General features: G+C 43.4%; 1 protein-coding gene across 3 annotated transcripts; it reads left to right on the top strand.

Moving 5' to 3' along the window:
* The first annotated feature begins 1,551 nt into the window (after positions 1-1,551).
* Positions 1,552-19,062, top strand: zbtb44 (zinc finger and BTB domain containing 44). 3 transcript variants are annotated; one of them, XM_040006390.1, is made up of 7 exons: positions 1,552-1,622; positions 1,717-1,855; positions 7,581-8,680; positions 9,192-9,276; positions 9,764-9,915; positions 10,305-10,605; positions 14,990-19,062. In XM_040006390.1, exons 3-7 carry the CDS (start codon positions 7,615-7,617, stop codon positions 15,393-15,395), a joined length of 2,010 nt encoding a protein of 669 aa, XP_039862324.1. In that variant the 5' UTR covers positions 1,552-1,622; positions 1,717-1,855; positions 7,581-7,614; the 3' UTR covers positions 15,396-19,062. The 3 variants fall into 3 exon arrangements, with proteins under 3 accessions (XP_039862324.1, XP_039862323.1, XP_039862325.1); XM_040006389.1 differs by lacking the exon at positions 1,717-1,855 and having other exon boundaries at positions 1,582-1,622; XM_040006391.1 differs by lacking the exon at positions 1,717-1,855 and having other exon boundaries at positions 1,583-1,622; positions 10,305-10,388; positions 14,990-15,126.
* Positions 19,063-20,568: the final 1,506 nt, after the last annotated feature.

Raw genomic sequence — 20,568 nt, 5'->3', positions numbered from 1 at the left:
ATAATTCGAAATTTTGAGTTATGGATCCCTTTTTTTTTTTTTTTGTGGGCTTCCATACTCCAGGGTTCATTTTTAGGCTGAACGACACTAAAACTCGCCACAGATGTGTGGAATTCTTTTAGGTGCCTGGTAGCTTTTAAAAGTTGGGTGAGGCAAGTTTTACAAACCGAAACCTTTTCCAAAGTTCTGTAAAAATCCTCCCATGCTGGAATAACTTCTCCGCTCAAATATTTCAAAGACAGCCATGTAAGAATATATTCAGTAGCTGTGGTTAGGGAGGAACCCAGCCACTTAACAACATCCTGTTTTAACGCCTGTTATTCTATATTCTGAGCTTGGTTGATGTTAAAATCATAATAGTTCAAAAATACCAGCATGACCATAATCACGTTATCCACAGTTCAGTTTGACTTTCAGTTGGTATGCAATGTTTCAGCAGACCGTAGAGCTTTATCACGCTGAAGAAATTCAAAGTCTGAAATGAAAGCTATTTAAAAGAAATAACGAGAAACTTTTTTGAATGTCAGTCAAATGATGACCAAAAAATAACTGTTCAGCTCCCCGTTCAATCTTTCTCCTGTGTAGGAGTCTTGGGGGCTGTTCATATGTTACAGTCCATCCATAATGATGGTTGTCGTCATCTTGTTTAGTTAATCGTTTAATTATCTTCTTACACCAGTTCAAATGATTTATTATTATTATTATTTCTGCTTTTTTTCTGGCATTACTGGGAAAATGGACCTCAGCCAAAATGCTATATTGCATTGCAGAAGGTGGTCAGGATTATCCTCTTCACCAGAGCTCAGATGATCCAGTGCTCTTCACCAGCTTCCCCCCAGCAAAGTATACTGAACTAGCCACAAGTGACTGGTAGAAAATCTCCTGTACTGTGCTGCACAGACCGAAGCACCTCAGCTTCCTCTGAGTTTAGCCTGTTGTCGGTCTATGTACTCTTCCACCACATCAACATCCTGTCCCAAGATATTCACCAGTTGTGCAGCTGTCCTCTTACTTCATCTCTAGTCTTATTCAGATACAGAAGACTTTTCTCCGACTCCATAAAATCACCCACTGTAATACTCCTGCCCATCACTAATGTCCAACCACTGCAGATTCATTAAGAGTATTTCTGCAGGTGGCATGACCCCGAGTTATACTGAAAGTCTGAGGTTTACATGGTTAACAGGAGCTCCTGAACTGCACACCATCATTTTTATTTAAAAATTACAATAAATAGAGGCATCAAGAAACACAGGATGTTGTAATATAAAAGGATTTAGAAGAGTTAAAATCAGAATTTCCAAAAGTCAAAATCACAGATTGTAAGTAAAAGATTATCAAATTACTTTAAATAATAGATGTGATAATATAAAGACGAGAAAATGTACAAATACAGCAGATTTGCACATGCTGTGATTCTATGAACATCTCTATAGAGAAAATATAAACTTCACACAAATGCATACAAACAGTGGGGACCCCCAAGCTGCCCCGAGGTGTGCGTACACAGCTTAATGTGAGACTTCCTGTTTCTGACAGTACTGTACAGTACAGTGGGAGATGCGCGTTGCATTGTGGGGGTACAAATACAGCGCAGAAAGGACAGCGGGGAGCACAAAGGGGTAAAAACTGCACCTCGGCAACTTTTAACACCAGCCTGCTGTAATGTGAATTCATGTGAGCCTTAATTAAAGCGCGACTTTTGGCGGCTGGCAGGCTGACAACTGCTGGAAGAGCGAGGAATGTGAAGGGAGCGGAGAAGAGCGGCAGGGCACACCGCTGTCTCCAACTGCTTTGTCAGCTGAGCTGTTTGCGACCCGAGGCCCATCCGTTATCACAGGCCTCACCCGAGAAGGTAAACTACCTTCGTCCGCTGTGCCTGATAACGCTAACCGTGGTGTGTATATTCCTGTCTGGTTGTGTTGCTTTCTCGACACTGAAAACGACAGACAAACCAACTAAGAGCGCCGTGTTGTCTCAGCTATTGCTAGCTTGGCAGCTAATGCCAGTTAGCTCCCGTGGAGCAGCTGCGTCAAAGTGCAGCGGCTAGTCTGCGGTCAAAACGGAAATGGGAATACGTCGGCTTCAAAATAAATGAAGTCAATTAAAAATGTTCTCTTATTTTGTATATTTCTGTCTTAGTATTTATGCAGATTGGTAAAATCTCAGACTGCAGTGCAGTTCAGAAAGCTAACTTAAAAAAAACACCACAGGTCTACCAGCAATAGTTGTGAATAACACATGAATATAAATGATGACTAGTATAAATGGCTATTATAGTCATATAATAGAAATAATCACTTTACGTCGTGCAAGTTGTAGGTAACAACTGTGTTTTAAACCCGTTGAACGACACCAGTAACTGTCACACATTAACGTGCCCCATTTGCTTCAAATGATTTGTCAGGTTCGTTTGGCTTTTATTTTGAAAATTCAAATCGCCTCCTGGCAAACTCGGCGTCTCTTTGACACCGTTAGCTAGTGTTTGCTAAACTGTGATTGTTGTTGCAATCATGTTCGCGGAGCATCTTGTCCACTTGAAACTGAGATGCACACCCACTCGAAACACACACACAAACAGTCGTTCTTTGTTTGTTTGTTTTATTCACATTCTCAGCTTTCTGCTGTTATAGTCCTGCACTTTGCTCACTTTGGTTTCATGCAATGCAATTAGTATGAGTACAGGATGAAGGCCACGCCCCCTCGACCCTGTCGTCTGTCATTGTTTAATCAGTTGCATGCGAGCTTGTTCGTCTTATTATTCACCTACTAATAAACTAATAAACAGCATCAAAACAAATCCAGAGTCTAATGTGGGAAACAATCATGCTCACTTTTAAGTAGCTGTCACAAAGAAGTATATTTATGCATTTTTCCTCCAGAATTTGTGTTAAAAATAAAAATCTCTTTCAGAGTGTCAAACCTAATGTTTGAACTTAACATGAGGATCAACGTTATTATGGCGTGTTCAACAAGTCATTTTGAAATGTTCTCTAAATTAACTTTAGAGTGCCTCCATAGTGATTTAAATAGTCCTCTAATGAGTGAAAGGGCCTTGGTCTGATCACAGGAGGACACAAAGTGAGGAAGAGCTCCTGGTGTTAAGAAAAAAAATCTCTTGTGAATAAGCGAGCAGCCAGAAGTTTACCAAGTGCCCGTAACAGCACTTTAAAAGGCTTTGTTCCTCTGGACGTTACAGGATTCTCCCATGAATTTCACTTCAGAATTCTTTCAGTGTCTCTGTCAGAGGGAAGTTTGACGAGGCGGGTAATATCATGGGTTAGCACACCGGGCAGATGCTGCATATGTGGAGGAATAACATTTATTATTGATTTTTCTGCACACGTTTTGGAATAACTTGGGCGTCGATGCAATTATTTCTTTTCTTCAAATACATCTTCTCTCTTGTTTTTTATCTAGACGGTAAGAAAGATGGACATAGCTTCCACCATCCTGCAATCTGAAGGCCACCAGGTGGCAACAGGTGTGATTGTTAAGAGACTCCCAGTCTTACAGAAGTGTGTCGGGGTGAAAAGGCTTTCTTATGTTCGTCACCCATTATGAGTGACATCACACTAAGTAAAAAATGAAGCCTGTTTTATAAACGTTGGTCAGCTGTGGTGTTTTCCACTTGACCATTGGCTAATGACTTACAGTCACAGGCGTGTCCTGTGAATCCACGGGCTCTGCCTCACGTTCTACTTTTAGAAACAACTGAGAGCGTAGTGCTCTATTGAGAAACCAGAGAGGCTTTTAAGGCAGGACGGGGCCTGATCGTTCATAAATTTGAGAGAAGAAGGATTTTACCCTGAATTCTGGATTGAACCAACCTGGCTGCAGCATTTTGGATCAAGTCAAGACTTTCAGGGAGTTTTTAGAAGAACCTGAAAATCTGAAACAGGATATTTCTCATTTTAGCAACATTGCACAGATTTAAGACATGCCTGTTGTGAAACCTGACCAATTTATTTCTGACATTATTTGCCAATATTAGCTATTTACTGCTAGATTGGCATTTACAACAACAGTTGAATGAAGAATTTAAAATGTAGAGACACCCTTCAACCATGTTGTGGGTGTCCAAATTGCCCAGTTTGCCCACCAAAGAGGATTGTGCAGCGTCGCTGTTGAAAACACGTACTGTGAATGCTACAAAGAGAACAACCAGTGGATTCAAGCAGAGTCACGCAGACTGTAAATAAATAAGAGCGTGTAACAAACGTTTTATGTTTCTGCGTCTGAATGAAAAAAATATTGTCTGGTATTTTGAATTCACTCTTGAAAAGGATTTGTGTCGTCTGACTTCATAGGTAAATGGTATAATATATAAATATATAAAGAAGTAGAGGTCCTTGCACTCCGGCGCTCCATGATTCCCTCGAATCAGCACCGCCTTTTTTCTTGTGAAATGTCTGTTTGCCATCTCAGCTTCATGTTAAAGAACATTGATTTGAACAGGTTAACAGAAATCTCTTCTTCTGACAGGAGTCTAACCTCGTGGTGGAATTAAAGCTCGTTTTCTAATATGCTCTGTTTGCTGGTTCAGACTCCTGTTGCACCACCGCAGCCCAAATCTATAATTCACTTTGCCTTTACTGGGCCAACATGGCCCAAGAGTATTTTCCTTTGGTGAGGCCGTGTGAAGGAGAGTGCGCTCTCCCTGTGAGAGCCCCTTCACTCGAGCTTTTGTTTGATGGAAAATCTCATGCCTCAGAGAATCCACGTCTCGCAGACAGCTGCTTGAGCGTCCTGTAGTGCGCTGGCCTCCACATGGGTCTGGCTCGCATCGCCGCGCATCTGCTTTGATTGTTGTTACATAACTTGGCATTTGGTCCTCTGCGTTCCTACCCCTGCCTGCTTTCAGCCCCCCTTCACCTTCCCCTCAGAAAGCACCTTGTTATATTCCTCTCTACCTTTATCCACTGTCCTCTGAACATCGAGCACTTGCCTGTCCCCCTCTGTCTCTGCTCTCGACGTCATGTCTTGCAGGGTAATATTTGACCCCTCGTTGTGTTTCTGTACTTCTGATTGTTGAGTAAGTCAGTGATTCCACACCCGAGTCTTTGACAGCTCAGCCTGGATTTGACACATTGACAATGATTTAAAGAATAATCATGTAAAGTTTGGGTCAGTAGAAAAGTCTCAAACTAAAATAAAGACAAAACAGGCTCTTAAAATGTCTTCAATGTCCTGTTGCTTCTTGGTGTTCAAATTGAAGTGCGAGTGCGATTACTTTTTGAAGTTGTCACATTATTCATTCTGCATCGTTCTTCTTTGGTCGTCACACACACTGTCATTTTAAGACATAGTGATGTGGTGTGACACACTAATGTGTCATCTTCTACTGGTCCTCTGTAGGGCTGGGTATCGCCACTGATTTCTAGAATCGATTCGATTCGATTTAAATCTGGGAAATTTTGCCTCACACAGTCAGAAATATTATAATTCAGTTCAGTACATTTACATATTTTTGTATCTATAAGAAGGAAGCTGACACTTTCCAGACTTTATCACAGGTGTGAGCATCACAGCAGAGGCCTTTGTGTCAAAGCAGCTGAAGATAAAACAGAAAAACATGAAGGTGATTTTCCTGTTCTGGGATTTATACAAATATTCTGCAGTACATCAAAAACGAAAGAAAACCATTAATCAACACATGAACGTCACCACTGATGTTACAGCGGTTTTATTACAGACACAGCGTTTTGTATTTTGCATAATTTTAAAAAGTATAAATTTGTTCAGTATTGAACGGCAGAAATTAGGTTTTCTTTTCGGAAGTAAGTGAAAGGAAAACAAAAACAGCGGCCGACAGGCTGTAAACAACGGTAAACTTGTGCGTAACAAGCAAGCGAATAATGCAGAAAACAGATTTTTAGACAGGAAACTGTTAGAGAGAGAGAGAGAGAGAGAGCTGTGCATGAAGTGTGATTTTATCCTGGTGGAAGCAAAACAGTAAAAGTCAGAGTGAATCCATGACGATGTTTATGTGAAGCGTAGTTTGGATCTTCTTTTGCTGCTGGTTCAGTCAATATTGTTTGGAGAGAGATCAAACTAACAGCTTCAGAATCAGCGCAAAAACGGCGTAAACACAAAGCTCGACCCGCCGACACATCAGAGTCAGCGAGCTGTCGGCTTTCAGCCCCGACCGTGTCCGTGCCGTCGGTGAGAAAGTCACATCTCACTGATTCTGATGTGTCGGCGGGTCCGAGCTTTGTGTTTACGTCTCTGTGCAGAATCCGTGTTCCTGCCCTCATTTACTGTTTTAGCTGTTTGGGGGTTGTTGAAATTTTGTGAGGTTTAACCTGAGATTCTGGCGTTTTGGGCAAAATACATTTATATTAAAAAATCGATTCAGGATTTTAATGAATCGATATCACGTTATCCAAGCCAGAATTGATTTTAATCGATGAATCGATTATTAAAACCCAGCCTAGTCCTTTGGAAGTGTAACAGCAGCAGAGACAGCCTGATGACTACATATAAAACAACTATTCAGTAGTCATCATAGCCATGAGTAATGACATACTGCTGCAACTATCAAAAGTATAGTTTATAGTATAACAGCAACTACATGAGGATGGTGATATTTTGGTCAGTGCTGTAATCTAACCTCATTCATTTGATTGAGGTCACGCACTTCCTCAGCTCCTAAAATGTGTCTGTTTACAGTGTTTTTCTGTTGATTGCTGATTTAAGTGAAGTGAAAACCAGATACGTGTCACAAAGTTGGGGAGGAGGGCAGTGAACACGAAGGCGAGATAAGCCCTGACTCTCGCTGTTTCTGATCTGTGTTGGAAGGAAAGCTAATCCTTGCACACCTACAGAACTGAACCTCCACCAAAGGATGTCTGTGAATACAGAGCAGGCGAAGACACTCCCGGGCGGCAGCGAGCTCACGGCTACACCTGCTGAAGCTCACAGCCAACTGTTACGCACCACAGAAGGGCCTAACTGGTCTCCGACCCGGACCAAATGCAACAGCTTGTAGAAAGAAAATCAGTTTTAGCCGTCTTGGCCTGAGCTGAACTGAACAGTGATTTAATTTGAGCTGCTGTGAGGGAATGTGGTGTGATTGAGTTATAACTGATTTATAATAAACAACAGCTTTGTGTCAAAAAGTGAATACAAGAAAGGAAAATCTTTTCATGAGTGTTTTTCTATTTTCTCTGTGGCTCAGGAGGCCGGTGGTTTGATCCCTGACCCTCCCAGTCTGCTTGTCAGTGTCCTCGTGCTGATACAGAACCAGAGTTTCTCCTCATGCGTTGCCTGGAGTGTGTGAATATGTGAGAAACTGCCACCTGTAGACTCAGAGTAGCAGCCCTTTAACGAGATTCCTCGTTTTATCTGTCAAAAGTCTAAAATCCACAGACGTGTAATTAGTCGTGCACCTGACCAGCAGCTAGACGGTATATCATTTTTACATTGTTTGGTTAAGGTTTAAAAAGGATCTTGGAGAATATCCAAAGTATATGTTCATTCACAGCGATCTGTTTCTTTTACCGGTAGAAAGGACTGGCGCGGTAACACTACTCTTTTTCCAAACGGAAGCATTTATTTATGGCTTTTTGTCTCTGCAGGACACGCTTCCTTTGGATAAAGAGGAATTCCAACATGGGGGTGAAAACCTTCACCCACAGCTCGACCTCGCACAGCCAGGAGATGCTCGAGAAGCTCAACGCTTTGCGCAACGAGGGTCATTTATGCGATGTCACCATCCGAGTCCAAGACAAGCTCTTCCTGGCCCACAAAGTGGTTCTGGCCTGCTGCAGTGAATTCTTCCGCTCCAAACTGGTGGGCCGGCCAGAGGAGGAGGACAAGTTTGTGTTGGACCTTCACCACGTGACGGTTAGCGGTTTCGCTCCCCTGCTGGAGTACGCCTACACGTCGACGCTTTCCATCAGCACGGAGAATATCATCGACGTCCTGGCAGCTGCCAGTTACATGCAGATGTTTGCTGTGGCTAGTACATGTTCGGAGTTCATGAAGTCAAGTATTCTGTGGACTCCGGGTAACAACAATAACAACAACAACATGGGAGCGGATAAACCTCACGAATCGGCACCGGAGAGCGCCTCGTCAAACTGTGCCCTGACACCGCTGGATGGCAGCGTGTCGCCGGTGTCGTCCGATTGCAGCGTGATGGAAAGAAATGTTCCCATCTGCCGCGAATCGCGAAGGAAACGCAAAAGCTTTGTGTCGATGGCTTCCCCCGAGAGTCCGCTCAAATGCACTACACAGATGGTCACCACCTCCCCTCAGATCCCCAACCCATCGCCCTCGTTCTCAGACAGCGCAGCCCAGCCCGTGGAGTCCTCCCTGGCCTTCCCCTGGACTTTCCCTTTCGGTATCGACCGGAGGTTTCACTCGGACAAATCGAAGCTGCCGGAGAGCCCTCGCTGTTTGGAGCAGGGAACCCCGGGGACCTCGGAGGTAGTGGTTGGCCGTCGGCTCAGCGACTTCCTAACGTGCGAGAGCTCAAAGACGGTGTCTTCACCTGTCGCAGCGGAGGAGGAAGATGTAAGGGTGAAGGTGGAGCGTCTCAGTGACGAAGAGGTCCAGGAAGCATCGTCACAGCCAGTCAGTGCCTCTCAGAGCTCGCTGAGTGACCAGCAGACGGTGCCGGGGAGCGAACAGGTCCAAGAGGAGCTCCTCATCAGTCCACAGTCCTCCTCCATAGGTGACCGTCTTCGTCCTACCTTCACGGTGCATTGTTGTATCATATGTGCGCCGATTATATTTGGTTAAAACGTTCGGCTTAGATAAAACTTCGATGTGCATATTGTGTTTCTCACTGGTGTAACGGGGCTGTGTCCTGACCCACTTAAGACGACGCTGCTTTGCAAAGTGTGCAGTCAAACCTGCCTCGCCCTGCTCCCAGAGCTGCCTCCCCACCCACTGGATTTTTATTTGTATTGTCTCAGTGGAAAGTTTTATTGTCCACTGGTCCAAATTCAGCTTGAAAGGCTTTTCTGCCTTTCCATAAATAAAAAAAGGAAATGGAAACATTCGTCATTTTTTCCTAAACTGTTTAGTTGCACAGTGCTTTGTTATCCAGCAGCATCAATCCCGAAGCAGGGGATTAGCCTTCAAAGAGTGTGTTAGTCTAACCGTGTCCAAGATGTCATGCTTTAGGCTTTATTTTCAGTCGACAGCTACCGTGAGTCATTTTCTTCCCTCCGTCTTCCCAGGCTCGATGGATGAGGGCGTGTCAGAGGGCTTACCGTCAATGCAGAGCACCTCTAACGCTGGAGGACATGCGGAAGATGATGAGAGGTATCGTGATTTGTTGAAACTCGCTGTGAACCAATCATAAAGTAGGAAAGAACATATAGACGCGGCTCTCGCGACTGAACGTCTGGGCCACACCTGGTTAGATAATAAAGACGTCGTGTTTAAATGATGCACGGTAATCTAAAGAATGGTCGTTGTGTGATGCATGTTAGCACGCTCCTCAGTGTGGCGCACATCGCTGTCGTCACTAATCACACGACACATATAAACACATATATACTTGGTTAGGGTCGTGCTTTCTGTTAACTCCTTATATTATAACCAGCAGATGCAACAACGGTACTTGTAGGTGCACGCACATGCTTGTTCATGCTCACACTTTTGCTACGTCGTGCATGTCGAGTTGTTACCCTGATCCGCTGTCAACACTGTTAAAATAGAAGAAGGGCATTTTGATGATAGATTAGAGCTCTGTACTGTAGACTGGGACTGGACTACATCAATGACTAGTCCTCTGTTTGTGTTTCAGGTTGGAAGGTATTCAGTATCCGTACCATCTCTACATCAGTCCTTCAACACGGCCTGGCACCAACGGCCCTGACCGGCCCTTTCAGTGTCCGACCTGCGGAGTCCGGTTCACACGCATTCAAAACCTGAAACAGCACATGCTCATACACTCCGGTAGGTGAAATATGAAAGCAAGCGCATCACAAGATTCTTCATATATGACTGCGCAGCACCACGCCCCTTTGAAGTAAACAAAAATGTTGCAGCCTTTGTTTTCTGAGACATTTTTTGAGACATTGTTGTCTTTTTACTTGGAGACAAGAAGAACAACTGGGTTAATACATTTCTCGGTTGTGAAGTTGCCAATGAAGATTTTAATAAAAAGGTTAAACGATACAAGTTGCTGCTCTTGTAAATGCCTCAGGAAACAAAGGAGACTTTCAAGGAGACTCTGATCTAAAAAACCTTAGCAAAGGCTTTTTGTGATCTCACACGCGTGGACACAAACACTTGTGTAATGCTAATGTTCAGATCAGCAAGCGTGGTTTTGTCTCTTTTTCCAGGCATTAAACCTTTCCAGTGTGACCGCTGTGGGAAAAAGTTCACACGGGCCTACTCCCTAAAGATGCATCGGCTGAAGCACGAAGGTAAACGCTGTTTCCGGTGCCAGATTTGTAGCGCCACATTCACGTCCTTCGGTGAATATAAGCACCACATGAGGGTCTCCCGACACATAATCCGCAAGCCGCGGATTTATGAGTGCAAAACGTGCGGCGCCATGTTCACCAACTCTGGCAATTTAATTGTACACCTGAGGAGTCTGAACCATGAGGCATCCGAACTAGCAAACTACTTCCAGAGCAGGTGAGGAGTCAGGGGGCGCCGCCCCCATCTTTACTCAGATCTCACCTGGATGAGAAAAAAGTTGAGTTTAGATTCTAACAGAAGGCTCGTTGTCGTGACTTTGGCTTTGTACAACTGTTTTTCAGATGATTTGAATGCTTAGATCAAGTGTGTCTGTATTTACTGGGGAACTTTTAACTGCTTTGACACAATTGTTTTATATTTTGGGAATAAGGATTATCTGATGAGTTGAATGCAAACGTCATGACCGCTCTGATAACTGTGGTGTAAATGTGAATACTGATAATAAGGCCTTGTCCACAGCACTTTGGCCTGTCTGTTTGTTTCGGTCACTGCTGTGTAACGGAGCACTGTGTGCTGTGGCAGGTGTGGAAACCCTTTGCCACATGATTCAAAACATGGGAAAACTGGGAGTCGTGCCCCGTAACTGGTCCCAGCAATGAAATAAAACAGAGAATATCATTTCAAGTTTCTCTTTGAATAAACAACAGTCATTCAATTACATGCATATGCTTGTAGATGGGGCTGCCACAAATTATTATTCTGATACTCAACTAATCAGATCCATTGGACGTAAAACGTCCAGCTGACTGCACCAGCAGCATCTGCTCTATCATTAGCTTACAGCTGGAAGTGTTTAAGGTGCTCACTAAAAATAAAAACAGATGATAGTTTATTAACTTTTAATGAAATTTGCAGATTGTTTCGGTGGAGTTGGATAAACTCCTTGCTATCTAAACTATATCAGGACACTGGAGTAAACTCTCGACCGTCTCGCACTTCTGATGATCAGCTGTCTGCTTGACGTTTATTCAGCTGTGTGAAAACTATAACTTTAATCTCAGCCAAACCGATTTACTCAGGAACAAATAAAACACTGAAAAAGCCAAACAACAACATTCATAATAAGAGTAATATTAAAACTAAGTAGCTGCCGCCATTGTTGGAAACTGGAACTGGCTGAGCTGCGCTGTGAATTCTGCCATTTCTCAGCCGCATTTGGGGGAGTCTTTGAATTTGGACATCCTTTGTCGCGTCGCTGTGACATCATTGGCTTACAAATGCAGCCGCAGGAGGATGTGTCCTCTGAATTTGGACACAGCTATGATACCGGACACTGCTTCTTCTTCTTTGGTGTTTAACGTCAGCTGGCGTCCTTGTAGATGCAGTGCTGCCACCTTCTGTTTCAGTCCGTTATTACACTCTTAAATCAACGATTTTGATAGTCGACATAATTGTGACTAGTCGACTAATCGTGGCAGCCCTAGGGGGGATGCTAATAATAGTAGCCTTGTGAGCTGGGTGTAGCAGCAGAGGAACCAGTCCCCCAGCTGCTGCAGGCTCCGGAGTTCATCACCAGCTCACTTTGGTAAACGCTGCTGGTAGTTTAGTTACCGTTCGACTGGCCCAGCTTATGCCACACTAAGCAAACAGTTCCTGGCTGTAGCGTTGCATTTACTGCACACGAATGGTCTCAAGCTTTTCATTTAAGTGTCAGTAAAGAAAGTGAGTGGAGACATTTCCCAAAATGTCAAACTGTTCCTTTAACATTCACCACTGAGAGGAAATTACAAATACCTCAAATTTGTTTCAGCTCTGACTGAAAGATTTCCAGAAGTAAGAGGATGAAGTGAAGTATCGAGAGTACAAACAAGAGCTTACTGAGTTTCCTTAACACACAGAGTAACTGTCCAAATTATAACTCGTAGTAATAAGCACGCCTGAGAAACTATAGCGTACTGTAGCAGGTACTGTGTGTGGTGCCTTTGTCATCTCTGCTTCTTTAACCAAATCTAGGAGGTTATTTGTTTTCATCATCAGCTACTTAGTTTTAATATTACTCTTATTAATCTTTCTGGGTCACAAAATAAACTTTTAACATATTTTCAGGCGAGAGTGTAGCTGTGTAAACCTCAAATATCTGCTCGATTTATCGACGTTTTCGGAGACGTCTGTTACCCACCAGCTCGAAAGCTGACCGTGAGGTCGAGGGTCACTCGAGCCGGCGAGAACGGCAAATTTAAGATAACTTAAAAATGTTACTGTTTGGCTTTTTCAGTGTTTTATTTGTTCCTGAGTAAATCGGTTTGGCTGAGATTAAAGTTTTCACACAGCTGAATAAACATCAAACTGACAACAGATTAAACAGAAGTGTGAGACGGTCGAGAGTTTACTCCAGTGTCCTGTTATATTTTAGATAGTAAGGAGTTTATTAAACTTCACCGAAACAATCTTCAAATTTCATTAAAAGTTAATAAACTATCATCTGTTTTTATTTTTAGTGAGCACCTTAAACGCTTCCAGCTGTAAGCTAATGATAGAGCAGATGCTGCTGGTGCAGTCAGCTGTAATTTTAACATCCAATGGATGCACGATCTGATTAGTTGACTATCAAAATAATAATTTGTGGCAGCCGTAGTTTGACAGTCTGCACATGTGCAGCTGCAGGATCGACGGCAATGACACGTTTGAAAGAACATCCATGGAAACCATGTGATGAAAGCTCGGTGTCACTTTGGCTCAGGCAGCACCAGTTTCTGTATCTCGTATGTTTGCCTGTACCAAACGTTCATGTAAAGGATGAATCCACCAATCCCACACACTGAATCAGTGCTGTTATTACACTAATGACTGAGTCAGATGAAGGTGCATCACAAAGATGATGAATTTATTAACAAATTTAAACTATGCTGTAACTACAGAAAAACACTCTAAACATGTTTCCTCGTCCTTACTCATTTTTATTTACGATAGAGCGTGCTGTCATAGAAGGCCTGTTATCCCTGTTTTACTGTCTGCGTTATATTTACTGTACAGTGATTGTACAATTAAGCTGAAGCCTCAGGCTTTGGGTTGCTCTAAACATTTAGTTTCTGACAGTTTTTCCACTTTTGTCTCAGTATGATGTCAGTAAATATGGTCGTCTCAGGCACGCCGTCGCTGTTTAAACCCAGTGTTTATGAGGGAGAGCCAATCACGCCAACGTTTACCTAAAGAGAGGGCGATGACGCCGTCTGTTTCCAAACGCTCAGGAGCTGCAACAGTTTACGATGTTTTTCTTTCAGTTGTAAAATACTGAAAGTTACCCCTGAAGACGTTTTCAATCTGCTACCATGTGAAAGAAATACAAGCAACAGACCTTACACGTGTGACCCTGATGATGGAACATGTGGAGTAGCTTTTAGCTTTTAGCGGCCCGATTATGAGTTTCCTGGTTATCTGGATGCTGAAGGTGGACAAAGTTTCAAAGGAGTTTGATGTACTGTGCAAAAGTCTTGAGCAGATTTCTTTATATATATTTTCTGCTAGGAAAATAGGAGGTTGTTACAGTGACTTGCTGAGCTTCAGGAACATTTCTCCATTCTTCTGGAAGGACATGCCAAAGCTCTTATTTGGACTGCATTTCATTCCCTTCTCTCTGAAGATGATCCCACACTGCTTCACGGAGCTCTGGGCTCTCACTGGTCCTCGGTGTGGTTTGTCTAAGCTTTTACTGCATTGGCAGGATCTTTGTCACGCTGAAGAACGACGCTGCTGCCGAGCAGAGGCTTTCCACATGGTGGATAAAATCTGATGGTGCTTTTCTGCATTCATGGTTCCATCAATTATGGCAAACTCAACACCACTGACTGAAACATGTTTCACTGATAGGCTCTAGCAGCCTATCTATAAGTGCCTAAACTGGTCCCTGGGTGTTAGCACTGATTCATCTGTTGAGTTTGGGCCTTTTAACGCTGGAATGATTCAGCTCAATAATAACCAAAAGAAGCGGCACAGAAAAAAGTCAGCCTGAGGGTGGCTCAAGACTTCTGCACAGTACTCCAAAGCTCAGGCTTCGGACCATCACAGACAGGTTTTAAACCGAGCTGTTTGTGCTGTTGCACAGACAATCCCTAACCCTAACGTGGTCATCTCAGGCACACGGCTCTCTCTTCAAATCGTCTGTTTCCGAGGAGCCACCAATCAGAAGAGGGAGAGTGGTCTTGTTCCACATAGAGGACTAACTGCAGCACAGTGGGATAAATCTTTAACTTAAATATTAATAGAACTTGTTGGAGATTAGTTTCAGGTTTTTCAGCTCTGTTGGCTGCAGACCCACTGCCCCTCGATAGTCTCCTCCGTTGGCTCGGTGTTACCATCGGGATAAAGTCTATAAATACCCAGACCTCATCCCGAAAGTAGCCGCAGTGTCATCGGTACATTTTTGGTCTACTGGTGGTCACAGTGACAGAGAGCTCATCTCCATGGGGAGACACGTGGACATATGTTCTGTGTATTACAGTATATGTATATACAAGTATTTTACAGTGTGTTTTTGTGAAAATCACATGTGCAGTTATTGTCGGGTGACGGGGAACTTAACGTGTTCTCTTGGTCCACGCAGTGATTTCCTCGTGCCCGACTACCTGAGCCAGGTACAGGAGGAGGAGGAGGCGCTGGGAGTCCAGTACGAGCTGGAGGAGACCCAGCATCATCCGGTCTACCCGGGCAGCACCTCCGCTTCCACCACCACCCCCGCCTCGTCCTCCTCCTCAGTGCAGATGCCCGTCATCTCCCAGGTCTCCTCCTCCACCCAGAATTGTGAGAGTTCCTCTGGCTTCCTGTCACCTGAGCCCCTGGATCCCCTGGAAGCCCCAGCCTCCCCGAAGATGGACGCCGATGACACGGCGCCCATGACAGAGGAGACCAAGATGGACAACAGCGTGGGTGGCAGTTCCCCAGAGGTGTTTGAAGAAGAGCAGCAGCAACATGCTCGGGCCAAGGAGGTGGCTTCCATTACCATAAAGTGATTCGAGTCTTCTACTTGCCCATTATGTCTTATTTTGCAGTCATGTCATATGGGAATATCGGTTGGGACGACTGGATGTTGCCGCCTCATCGTGTGAAACTGTCAGGACGCTGCGATTGAAGTTTTCTGATACTTCGACTGACTGGCGTTTCTCTACACAGATGCTGAACACCTCACCAAACCCAGCAACTCAATGTCAGCTGTTGTTGTTGTTGTTGTGGGGTTGTTTTTGTTTCAAATATAATATTTCATAAACCTTCACCGTTGATGTGAGATTTCAGTGGGTCAGAAGATCTCGCTCGAAAGTTTTTTTATGAGTCACTTAAAGGAGGAAGGTTGTTTTTCCCATATGACGTGAATGCAGCACAAGCTAAAGTCATTTCTGTCTTAGCCAATTCGAGGTCTGTTAAATCGAAGCCTTGCTCTACTTTTGGAAAGTGCCTGAGAGTTCCCATTTTAACAAAGTACCGTGTAGAGAAAGAAAAGCTCTTTGCTTTGCCAACAGTGACAAATCAAGTCTTTGGAAAAAAACGTTTGTATTCATTTGTAGTGCTGATGCTAGTTTGTATTGGCAGAGACTGTGTTATTCCTTTAGTGCCGTTGCTATAGGCAAACTGTTAAATGTCAATATTATCTATATTGCAATAGCTTGTACTGTAGTTTTACTATTTGAATGCTGTGAATGTTGGTTGTTGTGAAATGATATGTCAGGTGTGTGTATGTGCATTTCTTTGATCAGTATGAACACATTTCATTTTTTGAAATTACTTGACAAAGTATTCCCGAACACATCTGTGCAGTATACGATTTTCCTGTTTAGACTTCGTGACGTCAAATATCTCGAGATTGGATCGGCACTAGAGCGACTTTTATTTTGTAATCCAACGAAATGGATACAAATCGAGACTGAAAAAATCACATTGTTACTTTGTCGTCAACGACTGCAGTGTTATATATTCCCAAATGTGATATGGCAATGTAGCATCCCAGCCTTCTTTCCAAAGGCAGTTCATTGGATAGATGTTCACGTGGCTCAGCAGGTGCGTTGGACACTGCATCCTGACTATTGGAGCGATGTTACACTGACAGCGTGATTTTCTTTGCGGCTCTGTGGGACTCTGAGCTCAACCAGGATTTCGTTTTTTTCTTTCTAGTTGTTACAAAGGGGACGATTCCCTGACTACCATTAACACTCGCTGAGCAGTTTACTGGGAACACGTTTGCTTTGAATACAGCAGCTCTGCTATAAATTCAACTTTTGAATTCTTGCCACTGGCACACATCCGCTACATCCCCTGTAACAACGACCATTGTATAAGCTTTGTAACAACAGCTTATGGATACACGTGGCAGTGAATTACACCGAGCGGTGACCTGCAGGTGGCAGTGCTAAAAACTGCAGTTCCTCTAACGGCCACTGGGGGCCGACTGTGGAAGCTTGTTAATACGCAGCAACTCACATATATGGGTGTTGACCTTGGTGCAGTAAATTCATTTGTATGTGACCAACATGACAGGCTGTGTGCCAAAGCCACAAAGAAGCTCGTGTTTCAGAGTTTTATCAGAAACATCAAACTTTGCTCCTGTTGATGATTAGCTCTCCACCCTTTCATCAGTAACGTTGCGCTGGCTAACGTCGAGACTCTGAACTCTAAAACTAATATGTGACGTCACGGTAACGAGGAGTATTTTTACATTAACTGTTAAACTGCTCAGTGAGTGTACAGTTACTGTAGCCCAGGAAGCAGGAGTGACCCAGTGTGATCACGAGGCTGTCGAGTGTTAATGTGATAATGTTGTTTTGAAGTAACCCGTCTGCTAACTGTGAGTTGAACCTTTGGAAATGTTACCCACGCAGGCCGTTCTTCGTGTTACTGATTATTTTAAATGTGGATTTCCGGGTCAGACTTTCTGTTACCCGCATTGTGCCAACAGGCTTGTGATTCTGTTGCGCCTGAACTTTGAGTCGAATGCTACTGACGGCAGCTGGGTTCTGTGCTTAGGTTCACCATGCGCCCCCCAAAAGTCGTACAAACAGCTCATTCTTGCACTCACTCCAGCAGGGTGCACGAGCTCGATTGTAAACGTGAGGATGAATACTGCTGAGAATCCAATCAGAGCCGTCTTAAGAAGCAGCGGCATCGCCCCGTGCCATCCGTTCAGCCCTTTTTTAAATGTCGTGCCATTTGCCCTTTTTCTCTGGGTGCAAACCGAGCTTTTTCCTCTAGGACCAAATGTTCTCTCTCTTATTGGGGATTTGCCGTGGCAATCAGTACTTGCACATATTAAAAGAAAGAGATAATCATTCAAAGCGGTCCATGTTATTTAGCTGAGGGGTCCTGCTGTTCTGCCCTTTACAACACTGTATGATGTTGTGCGTTGAAGAGGCTAGCCTTAGTAAGTGGACCTATTAACTCTAGTTGCACAATTTCAGAATTGAAAAAAAAAAAAGAGAGTTTTCTATTCTCCACGTGTGTGTCACGCTTTTCATCTGTTGTGTTGGTGTGTGTATTCAGATCACCTTTTTTATAATGAAATGCTGCTGTTTGTCGAAACGCAAAGTGCCCAAAATATTTTTGTGAACCAATGGTGTGCAATAAATGGACCGGTGTCGTTTTAAAGGTTTTCGTTTTTAAAAAAAAAAAAATATATATATATATATATATATAAAATATAAATATATGAAAAAGAAAATAAGAATGTATCATTTTGTTTCAATCTAATGTGACTGAATGAAAGCGAGCCCGTTTGATCTGTGAACATCTGTAAGCTTTGACATGAAACGACTGGCTGTGTTCAGCTCCTCTGTGTTTGTTTGGGAAGGTTGCATGTTCGTGTCGTTCCGTGACGTGAAAGAGAGCATGTGCTGAGTTGGTGGTATGTTCTGTCAAGGCCTTATTTTGTAGCCGACTCTTCATCCGATCTGTTGTTCAGCATGCCCTCTTCTTCTTTTCTGTACGTTATCCCTTTTTTATGTGCAATGTTTCAAAAGATATCTTGATTATACGAGTACACTTGATGTTGTATATGTTTTCCAGTCCATACCATTTATTTAAAAGTATGAAAATAATAAAAAACAAAAAGTACCCCCCAAACTGGTAGCTCTTCATAATGGCATATATATATATTTTTGGTGATTTTTCTATTCTGGTTGCTGTTTCATGGCATCTTTGGATATTCTTGTTAAATGTGAATAGAACAGCTTAGCCTGGGAGTGGGCGGGGCCTTGGTAGTCTTCACTTTGTGACTGTCTGCAATGTGTGTGTATATATATAAATATCCAGTATATACACTCATACTATGTTGCATATTCTTTATACTGTAGGCAGCCTGATTACAACCTGCTTTGAGACAGATTGTTGTACTTTGTGTCTTTGATATTGTATTTAAACTGTAGTTTGGAGAACCTGTACAAAAACATCCCAGATAGTAATGCAACCTGCACACACTGTATCCGGGGAACTGACGTTTGTGGTGGTGTTGAGTGTTTTAACTGGATCATATTCCACAGTTGGCTGTTAAAAACTGACGAGACCACTCTGTATTTAAGAGTTTATGGTTGTTCTCAATCTTTGCTAGTGTTCTGGCTTTGCAGTCCTGTTGTTCTTAAAAATAGTTGTTTTGTAAAAGTTTAAAATGTAAATAAAAAAATCAAAGTCAGAAAGATTGTCACTGAACTTTGAGGATTTATTTCGGAGTGTGTGGAGTAACACGCTAGGGTTGTTGGCCCTGCCGTTGTCAGGCTCTGTCCACTTAGCCTGGACCCCGTCAAGACAAGTTGAACATATACGGACATTTTTGTGTTATCAAGCAGTCACAGATACAGACAAGTACAAGTACAGATAAGACAGTATTAGGAAAATATAGCGACAGCTTCTACAGACAACGAAACCACTTCATGTTTTTAAAGTTGAAGCCACTTAAAAGCTCCCAAAGAAAACACACCAGCAAAAACACGGTGCTTGTAAATCAAGACAATCTGACTGATTACAATGTTTCTTCCATTCATTTCATCTTTTTATGTGACAGTTTTAGCATTTGTTCTTTTAGCTGCGGCTGTGCTTAACAGTCTCATAGTGAAGAACAGATAAAGCCTGAACCGAGACAGAGGCTTAGTCTAACTACAGATTTGACAGTTCGGTTCAACTCAGTTTTATTTTGCGCCAAATCACAACAGCAGTCGCTTCAATGTTCTTTACATTATAAGACGCTGCAATAATACAGAGAAAATCCCAACAGTCAGATGAAGAAGCGGGAAGGAAGAAACCTCCAGCAGACCCAGGCTCAGGGAGGAGCACACCTGCTGCTACTCGATGGGCGGAGGGGAGGAAGAGAGCCAGAGGTTAATGATAACTAATGATTAAATGCAGAGTGGTGTATAAACACTTATTGAGTGAAAAGAGGTGGAGAAGTGAAGAAGAAACAGTGTGTGCATCAGTGCATCATGGGAAGCCCCCAGCAGAGCACTTCGCTCTAATAGGGGTCAAACCACTAACCTTCTAAATAGCAGGTGCTGCTCTGCCTCCTGCTCAGGGTAACACTGCCGGTGGTATGAAGTTACCTCGATAAGCTCAGACCCTGTTTGTGGTGCTTCTGGTCGGGCATTTGCAAATCTGCCCATACAAATATCAACCAGTACCTTAGAATACTTACAAAACTGAAATGAAACCAGCCTATGAAACAATCTGCTATTGCGAAACATATAAACAAACAAGCTTCCCACTTCAGAGGACCCCACAGAAGTCATCGTGCGCTGTCACAGTGAGCAGCCTGCGAGCCATTCAGCTGCTATTTAATTCTTTTGATTGTGTTGATGAAATGTGAGATCTTCCACTGTCTGCCTGGAGGACGGCTGCCACCAGAGCTAAGTGCTGTGTTTTTGTTTCATCCATCCATCCATTCGCTTCTGCTTCTCCTTTTCAGGGTCACGGGGGCGCTGGAGCCTATCCCAGCTGTCATAGGGCGAAAGGCAGGCTAGGTCGCCAGTCTGTCGCAGGGCCAACACACAGGGACAGACAACCATTCACACTCACTTGCACATTCACACCTAGTGGCAATTTGGATTATCCAATTAACCTATCCCCACAAGCTGCATGTCTTTGAACAGTGGGAGGAAGCCGGAGTACCCGGAGGGAACCCACGCAAACACGGGGAGAACATGCGAACTCCACACA

Source organism: Simochromis diagramma, unplaced genomic scaffold, assembly GCF_900408965.1.
Source record: "Simochromis diagramma unplaced genomic scaffold, fSimDia1.1 OVJJ01000024.1, whole genome shotgun sequence".
Taxonomy (NCBI): domain Eukaryota; kingdom Metazoa; phylum Chordata; class Actinopteri; order Cichliformes; family Cichlidae; genus Simochromis; species Simochromis diagramma.
Note: the sequence above shows the minus strand (reverse complement) of the source record. Positions and strands in the feature narration are given on the sequence as shown.

Coding starts and splice junctions, on each gene's coding strand:
- zbtb44 (XM_040006390.1), top strand. CDS start 7,615: ATGGGGGTGAAAACCTTCACCCACAGCTCGACCTCGCACAGCCAGGAG. Junction 9,277..9,763: donor CATGCGGAAGATGATGAGAG/GTATCGTGATTT, acceptor TTTGTGTTTCAG/GTTGGAAGGTATTCAGTATC. Junction 10,606..14,989: donor GCAAACTACTTCCAGAGCAG/GTGAGGAGTCAG, acceptor TGGTCCACGCAG/TGATTTCCTCGTGCCCGACT.